This window comes from Hordeum vulgare, chromosome 1H (assembly GCF_904849725.1).
Source record: "Hordeum vulgare subsp. vulgare chromosome 1H, MorexV3_pseudomolecules_assembly, whole genome shotgun sequence".
Taxonomy (NCBI): Eukaryota; Viridiplantae; Streptophyta; class Magnoliopsida; order Poales; family Poaceae; genus Hordeum; species Hordeum vulgare.
The window spans coordinates 515,141,425-515,150,288 of record NC_058518.1 but is presented as its reverse complement, the minus strand read 5'-3'; the positions used below and the strand labels follow the sequence as shown (position 1 = coordinate 515,150,288).

The following is an 8,864-nucleotide window of genomic DNA, read 5'->3' as shown; positions in this document are numbered from 1 at the left end:
TTCCTCAAGTTAATCAATGCATGCATGCTGAAATTTGTCACACACCATTTTTCATCATGCATTTCAAATTCCTCATACTACATGTCAAATGCATGCATGAATTGCAAGATACAGGGGGAGATCTGCATGATATAAATCATCAATGTGCATCTACTGTTCAAAGCGAATTCCTCAAAACATGAACATCTTCATGGGGAGTTTCTATGTATCTTGACTTCAAATTCCTCAAACTCTATACTTACATTCCATATTATTATCCCCGTTGAAGACTTCACCTATTTGTCATCAAACACCAAAAAGGGGGAGATTGTAAGTGCATCTAGTGCCCCTTATTGATTTTGGTGGTTTGAAGACTTATAGGTTAAGAGACTGATATGTTTGTGAGTTTACACATGCTCTATAAATCGTTGAGGAGTTTGAGTTATTCGATGAATATCGACCCCTAAAAATGTATGTCTTCGGGTGAAGACTTTGGTCATTCCTTCAAGACTTTGATCGCAAAGAAATTGCAAAGAAATTGATATTCCTCATGAAGATATTGAAGATGAGGAATTCGGTGTGTCTTGAAGAAAATACTCTGAAGACTTTGAAGTTTGAAGATTTACTCTTTCTGTTTCATTTTCTTCATACTTGTGTCATAGGAACACCGTATTGTTAAAGGGGGTCGAGGTAAAACTATGGAACAAATTTCCTCATGATGCTCAACCCAAACCTAAATCTACCAAAGCCTCGGAGTGAGGAATATGAGAGACATGAGGACTTTCACAGTTGAAAGTTCCGACTGTTACCACGCCACTCACCACCTGTCACAGATCTTATCCACCCAACGGTCATATTATTAAAGGACATTTATATCAAATCATGTCGGGATGCTCCCATGCTATAAATAGCCCCCCCACACAACCATTAGCTGGTTGGCTGCTCCGAGATAAACTCACACTTTTCATTTAGAGAAACCCAAATTCCTCAGAGCCTTTGAGAGAAAATCATCAAGTGAGGAAATACCCGAAACACCCAAACCCAAACCAAAACCCAAGTGATTGAGCATCACTGAAGAAGTTACTCATATGTGGAACCGACGCTTGTTACCTTTGAGGATTGTGTATCCTCGAGACGGTTAGGCGTCATGGTCTAGAGCATCCAGCAGTCAATTGTGGATCGCCGGGTGACCGAGTTTGTGAGGGTTTGGAAGTCTGCCCTGAAGACTTACCACGAGTGTTGGGCGAGGACTGTGTGTCCTTAGCTCAAGGAGAATACGGTAGGGACTGTGTGTCCTTTGGTTTCAATACCAAGCCGCTCCAAACCAGATGTACAACTGTCACAACTGTTGGAACTGGGTCATCAACAACTGTCTTCATCGAGCTACTGGTTCTATTTCTTCAACTCTCCCATTTCCTCAAGTGTATGTTGAAAACTTTCATATGTGTTGTTTAAAGAATTTGACTGAAGGCTTTCTCTGAATTTCCTCAACCTCAAATTCTTCACCTAAGTTAATCTTCACCTGCTTATCCTATACTTGTGACTTGTGCAAACCGAATCTCTGAAATATCATTGAGTACTTTGCAATAGACGTTTTTGCGCCCGTGGTCTGGTTCTATTTCTGTTGCACTCAGTTCATAACTGAGGACTTTCCTCACTAGGAATTTTCTCGGTGATGAAATTGTAAAAATCACCTATTCACCCCTCTCCAGTCAATATAACGCACTTTCACCAATACACCGGGTGAGAGGAAGTATGACGAAAAAGAGTCCCCCCGTTTTGTATTACAAAGCAACCAGCCAAGACATCCATCAATAGTGTTGGGGCGGAAATAACATAGTCACACCCAAAATAAAAGAAAAATAAAATACAAAAGCAACAAATGCCGACACCGGCGGATTGACAAAAACGAAGAAGCCTCACGACCGCTGTGCCCACCAAGGATCTCCCACCAAGCTCCACGACTCCAAAACACCGATACCAATCAACACCTCCAAAAAGGATTGCGACGATCACGATGCTGCTGCCAAGGGTTTCCTCGGTATGTGACAAGGCGCGAGGAAGGGTAACCCCCGACACCCTCTAGGAAGGTTCGACGACACCCAAAGGTGCCACCACGTCGGTGTCGGCCGGGCCGACAGGGGTTTTCCCCGATCCCAACCTGCACCTCGGGCGCTCCGGAGCCTGCCACAAAACCGACCTTCACCCTGCGCCAACACACTCTTGAAGCCCTCGCGCCGTCTCACCACGACTACGCAAGGTGAGGCTTGCACAACAACGAAAAGGAGCCGTTACTAGGAACAAAAACACCGTCGGCATGCGGGAGGGCTCAAACTCCACAGTCAGCGACGATAGCCGACTAGACGCAATGGCAGGAGCATACCAGGCCCGTGGGCCCACATGCTCGGCCGGGACCTCAGTTCGTAAATCTCCCGCCATCGCGCTACAACAGGCATGCCATCGGCGTCGCCCCCCTTCAAGCTGCTCCTCCTCCCCACCACGCAGAAGACATAGCAACCGCGCCGAGTGCCGGCCTGCTAGGACCCGGATGGGGCTTGCAGGGCCCAGATCTGGACCGGTAGCGTGCTGTCGGCCACCCCACGCCACCATGTGGCCCTGCTGCCAAGGAGCAGTGCCGCCACCTCACCCGCCGCCGGTCACCACCACTGGGTCACCGGACCGCTACCAAGCCGAGCTGCCCCGGAAAGGGGAAACACGGACGCGGGGAAAGGAGATCCCATCGCCACCGACACCACCTGGGCCAGGGCCGGGGGCGCCCGCCGACGGCGGAGGGTTGGGGAGGAGGGAGGAGGGGCTGGCAAAGGAAGGAGCTCGGGCCGACCCGGCCGCCTCCCGAGGAGGCGACGGTAGGGAGGGATCTGGGGAGGGGAGGGGGAGGGGGCAGATCTCTGGGCGAGGGCGGCCGGCGACGGCGAGGTGGAGGCGGGTGGGGGGGGCCTAGGTCGAGCGTGAAAGAAAGAAAGAGGAAGGTGTAGAGCTGCTTTGGGTGAGAGGGAGTATAGGGATGCTAAGCTTCATTGATCTTTTTTTTTCTTAAATCATGAAAAGTAATACTCCCTCTGTACTAAAATAGTGATCTTAAACATCTAATATTATTGGTTTACAGATGGAGTAAAAAATAAGCATACGATAAGGTATCACATACAATATCTATACCTACTAATAAAGAAAATAAGTATTCTTAGTCCGTCATATTATTTTATAAAAAAACCTTGACGTTTCTGACATTAAACCCGTAGTACATATCTAATTTTTTTAATACCCATATCTTCTAAACCGTAACTCCAAATTTAAGATTTTATATATGAAATTTAATTAAAAAATATGTAGAATCTGAATGTAATGTTATTTTACTTAGATTGTAGACCATCTTATTGTAAATTAAGAACGTGCGGTATTTTTTTTTTCGTTACAATGCACGGGCCCTTTTGCTAGTTACTCCCTCCGTTCCTAAATATAAGACCTTTTAGAAATTTCAGTATGGACTACATACAAAGCAAAATGAATGAATTTGTACTTTAAAATATGTCTATGTACATCCGTATGTAATTTATAGTGTAATATCTAAAAGGTCTTATATTTAGGAACGGCGGGAGTATATCACGTATACATGTCGAGACATAAAAAACAATGCATTGATCATGCATCCTAATTAAATTAGCATCAATGCATATTATACATATAAAAAACATGAAGGAAGGACAGGAAGATTGATGAATTTATAGAACTCCCTGTCCCGCCTCTAGCTATAGCGATGCTAAATGACTCTAAATTTAGCATTATAGCAGAAAAACTACCATGTATTGAAATGCTAAAAGTGCATACCTTGAGTGGGAAGACTCTCTAAGGTACTGGTTAAAATAAATCAAGTTTTTCTGACATGTTAGTGCTTAAAAGAAAACAAATTTATTTATGTAAATACCTCACTTGCTTAGCAAAATTCTAAGCAGTTAAGCATCTTGCATTGTATAAGACCTAACAAAAACATAGCAGACTAACTGCCCCAAAGCTCAGATTTACGCAAAGCAATATATAGTTGGATGGTTAGAAGGATAATGATATCCGATGCTCGTATTTTTCTGATTTTTTCGAAGGAAAACTGTAAGGGAAACCCTCCACATCGAGTTTTTTTTTTTAATAATAAGAACCCAAATTCGCGCCCGTGAGAATTTGAACTTGTGTGGCTGAGTTGTACATCCACTCCACTAGCCAAGTGAGCTAGGCTCACTTCCTGTATTTTTCTGATTTTATTACAGGTCTTTCGACGATATACATTCAGTGGAAAACACGTTCTCATCGCCTACAGAAGCGTATGTGGTGACTTCGCTAATCTCTCGAGATGATGTGTCGGCTTAGTTTTTCAGACATGCTCATAGGAGTAGGGTGTGCGTGCGCATATTCTCAGGAGTGAGTGTAGGTGCACATGTATGAGCGTCTGCGTGCTAAAAATGAAAAACACATATTTTGCACAAATACCCTGATTTTTCTAACCGAATCAAAGAACAAAAACCATGATGTTATATCAGAGTTCTAGGGTAGGGTGTGTGCAAGCGTTTTTAGGTGGAGGTAATAACACCAATGATGCCCAAACTTGTTATGGATGTTCATTTTGATGCCTGAACTTAAAAAATACATCGAATTGATTTTAAAACTTGGCAATATGGTTCAAATACAGTTCAAATCATGTCTAGATACGTATGTATTACTGACTAGACATGCCAGCTTGGCGCAGGGCCCACTTGTACTGCCAGATAGACTGACACAAAGAGTATGTCTCATTGACCATCGGGTCCCACCTGTTAGTACACAACTATAATAAACAATAAATGGTTAGGTTGGGATTCAAACCAGAGGACTGTGCTCCACGAACGACCTGCGTAACCATTTCCAAGAGGTAAAATTATTGTCTATTCATCATCACTAGCACAATTTATCTACCTCACAAGACCGTGGAGTTAAATGGGGGTAAAGTTAGAGCAGCCCATTTTCCATCTGTTAGTTGCTTTCTTATTTTGGAAATTACAAGATATTCAGATAGTATATAAAGTGTTCATGCTTTTAGGAAATGTATTTCTAGTTGTAAAAAGTGTCCATGTATTTTAATAAAGTAAATGTGTTTGTCAATATATATATATTTTGAATGAAAATAAATTTTAAAATATGTGTAAAACAATATATAACAACCTAGTGTGCCCCAAGGATTTTATACATTCTTATATTTAAATTAACACATTTTAAACCATGCATACATTTTTATAGTTAAAAATATTTTAAGGCAATAAGATTCTAGATTTATCTTGATTACTATTACAATATATTACATATGTTCTAAAATTTATAAAAACGAAAAAAGAGCACATGTGGAAGGGTCACATAAAAAGGGAAAAGCTAAAGTTCTAAAAAGGGAGCACGTGGATATATCTTTTAAAGATGAAGATTTTGAAAATTAGATGAACATTTCAAAATGTATAAAATTTTGGAAATTGTAAAATTATTTTATTATATATGAAAATTCTTTTAAAAAATCCAACACCGTTTTATTAATTGTTTATTATTATTTAAATTCATGAATTTTTATAATTAAATTTAATGTGTTCTTAATATTGTAATTATAGTTTGAGTACTTTTGTAATTTCTAAGGAAGAAAAATAACTAACATGTGAAAAATGGGTGACACTCATTGCAACCCATTTTACTCTGCGGTGGAGTTAGTTAAATAAACAGGAGTGGTTTATACTCCCTCCGTGCCATAATATTTGTTGTTGGAGAGAACTAATCCAATTCTCCCGAACAACAAGTATTTAGGAACAGAGGGAGTAGTATACAACAAAATTATCTTGGTTATGTGGTTAGGACGGATCATTGATAGCATACACCTGTTCGAGTACCAAGATATCTTTATTTTTTATTAATTTCAGTTGTTCACTGACAGGTGGGATCTGATGGTCATTGAGTCGTACAATTTCTATGTTAGTTTGATCGTCACTATAAATGGATCCCGCGTCATGCTGACATGCCTAGTCATGTATATGGACGTGATTTAAACCGTATTTAAACCACACAGCCAAGTTATAAAATCAGTTTAATGTATTTTTCAAGTTCAGACACCAAAGTGATCATCGATGATAAATTGAGACTCTACTAGTGTTATCACCTCTTTTAGGTGAGTGTATGTATATGTGCGTGTGCATGTTAACAAGATAAAAACAAACTCATACATATTTGCACAAAACCCCTGATTTTATAATAAAATGGAAGAATAAAAAGCGTGATGTTTATCGGGGTCCAAGTCGGAGCCGGCCTTCTCTACGTAGTACGTCGGTAATTTATAAGCAAGTACTCCTAGTAAGTACGTCGGCCCGTCCATCAAATCGGGAGACCCCAAACGGCGCACGTTCGGATCGCTCCGCCGCCGCCATGATAGGACGCGGGAGCGCGCGCCACGGCCGCAGCAGGCCGCCGCCCCGCAAGTTCAAGTCTGTCCCGGAGGCCATCTCCACCGGCGACGGCGACGGTGACGGCGGCCCCGTCTTCCGCGTCGGCCCCATCATCGGCACCGGCTCCTTCGGGGAGATCTACCATGGCACGGACGCCGAGACCAAGGAGGAGGTCGCCATCAAGCTCGTACGTGAGCCCCTTCCTTCCTCCTCTTATTTTCAATTTTCTTGATTAACTATATATCACAAGTGCTGCTTAATGCCAGGAATCTCTGAGGGCGAGGTTCCCCCAGCTCATCTACGAGGCCAAGGTCTACAGGCAACTCCAAGGACAAAGTATATAATACTGATTCACCCCCTGCTTAATACTGTATTAATTGTTTTGTTTTGTTTGCAATTGCACACACACACATACGTGTGTGTGTGTGTGTGTGTGTGTGTGTGTGTGTGTGTGTGTGTGTATATATATATATATATATATATATATATATATATATATATATATATATATATATATAATCCTTGCAATAATTGTGTACGTGCTTGGCAGCCGGGATTCCAAATGTGAGGTGGTTCGGCGTCGAGGGCGACTACAGCGCCCTGGTCATGGACCTGTTGGGTGCCAACCTCCAGGAGCTCTTTGAGTCGTGCGACGCCAACTTCTCCCTCAAGACCGTCCTCATGCTCGCCGACCAAATGGTACACCTCTGCAATGCAATGCAATTAACATGTACTGTATATATGCACCATGTTTTTGTTTTACTAGTTATTAGTTAACGCGCGTCTTGTGTTTTTGTTTGGGTAGATTGATCGGGTCGAGTGCCTCCATGTCAACTCTTTCCTACACAAGGACATCAAGCCGCAAAACTTCCTCATGGGCCGCGGCAAGAGCGCCAATCTGGTACCTACCTACCTACTTTGTAGAGTTGTAGTTCATAGATCGTTGCATATTATTCATTGCATGGATCATTGCAAGCAGGTATACGTATATGTTTACTTGTTTTGTACTAAGTATTTTCGACACCTCTTAGGTTCATCTTATAGATTTCGGAATCGCGAGGAAGTACATGGAGATGTCCAAGCACGGCAAGCAGCACATCCCATACAGGTGCACATACCATTTTGATAGTAATGCCTTCTTAATTATTACCCATAAGGCAACAGTTTGGAACAAAACATGTGTATACATTTTTTTTGGTCGATTTAACCAAATGCAGGGATGACATGATGGGCCTGCAAGGAACACCGAGATACGCCAGCATAAACAACCATCTCGGAATCGGTAAGGGTTTATCTCATTCGATCTACATGCACATGATATATATTATTATTCGGCGCGGTTGTTTTCCCTTGGAGCTTCGATCTGCCTTTGGGTTAAATTCGACATTGCAAAAATCTGACACCCAACTTACAATTCCCCGCAGAGCAAAGCCGGAGGGATGACCTAGAATCCATGGGCTACATGCTGCTCTACTTCCTCCGAGGAAGGTCAGTCCTCGATCTCCAACAGAACTTAACCTCCCTGCACTCAATCTCTACCATTAATCCATAAGGCAACAGTTAATCGATCCACACTTGGTAACTAACACATGCATGCATGCATGGCGTTGTTGTTGCTATCTGTCGACCTCAGCCTCCCATGGCAGGATGCGGACGCCGGGAACCACAGGGAGACGCACGACATGATCAAGGACATGAAGGTGGCCACATCGCCTCAAGAGCTCTGCCGCGGGCATCCAACCGAATTTGCGTCCTTCCTCGTCTACTGCCGCTCGCTGGGTTTCGAGGACGAGCCCGACTATGGCTACCTCAGGAAGCTGTTCAAAGACCTTTTCGTTCGACAAGGCTTGGAGTATGACTATGTTTATGATTGGATGGTTCCCCGCCATTATTACAAAGACGACGACTACCGGTACTGAGTTTTCTCTTTGTAAAGATAAAGAGCGAGGATGCAATCCAGGAGCTAGCCATGGATACCGGCGACTACAGGTTGTGCATGCATGTTGCCGAGTTTGTTTCGCGACTAGCTATATATGCAAGCAAGATTTTGTTTATTTGAAGGGAAGGCGTTTTTAATCTGTACTGAGACATCATGAATGCTATAAGTATGTTAAATTCCAGGAATGAGTGTATGCACGTATGTATGAAACATCATGAGTGCTCTAAGAATGTTAAATTCTACTCCCTCCGTTCCTAAATATAAGTCTTTTAAGAGATTTCACTAGGTGTCTACATACGAAGCAAAATAAGTGAATCTACACTCTAAAGTATGTCTATATACATCCGTATGTAGTCCATTAGTGGAACCTCTAAAAAGACTTATACTCCCTCTGTAAAGTAATATAAAAGTGTTTAGATAACTAAAATAGTGATCTAAACGATCTTATATTAGTTTACGGAGGAAGTATTTAGGAACGGAGGGAGTAG

At 42.4% G+C, this 8,864-nt stretch overlaps 1 protein-coding gene across 1 annotated transcript; it reads left to right on the top strand.

Moving 5' to 3' along the window:
* Nucleotides 1-2,347: 2,347 nt before the first annotated feature.
* On the top strand, nucleotides 2,348-8,494 carry LOC123403139 (casein kinase I-like). Its single transcript, XM_045097105.1, has 10 exons — nucleotides 2,348-2,846; nucleotides 6,334-6,478; nucleotides 6,528-6,624; nucleotides 6,704-6,773; nucleotides 6,988-7,136; nucleotides 7,243-7,338; nucleotides 7,469-7,545; nucleotides 7,655-7,719; nucleotides 7,862-7,925; nucleotides 8,071-8,494. Exons 1-10 carry the CDS (start codon nucleotides 2,348-2,350, stop codon nucleotides 8,354-8,356), a joined length of 1,548 nt encoding a protein of 515 aa, XP_044953040.1. The 3' UTR covers nucleotides 8,357-8,494.
* The last annotated feature ends 370 nt before the right edge of the window (nucleotides 8,495-8,864 follow it).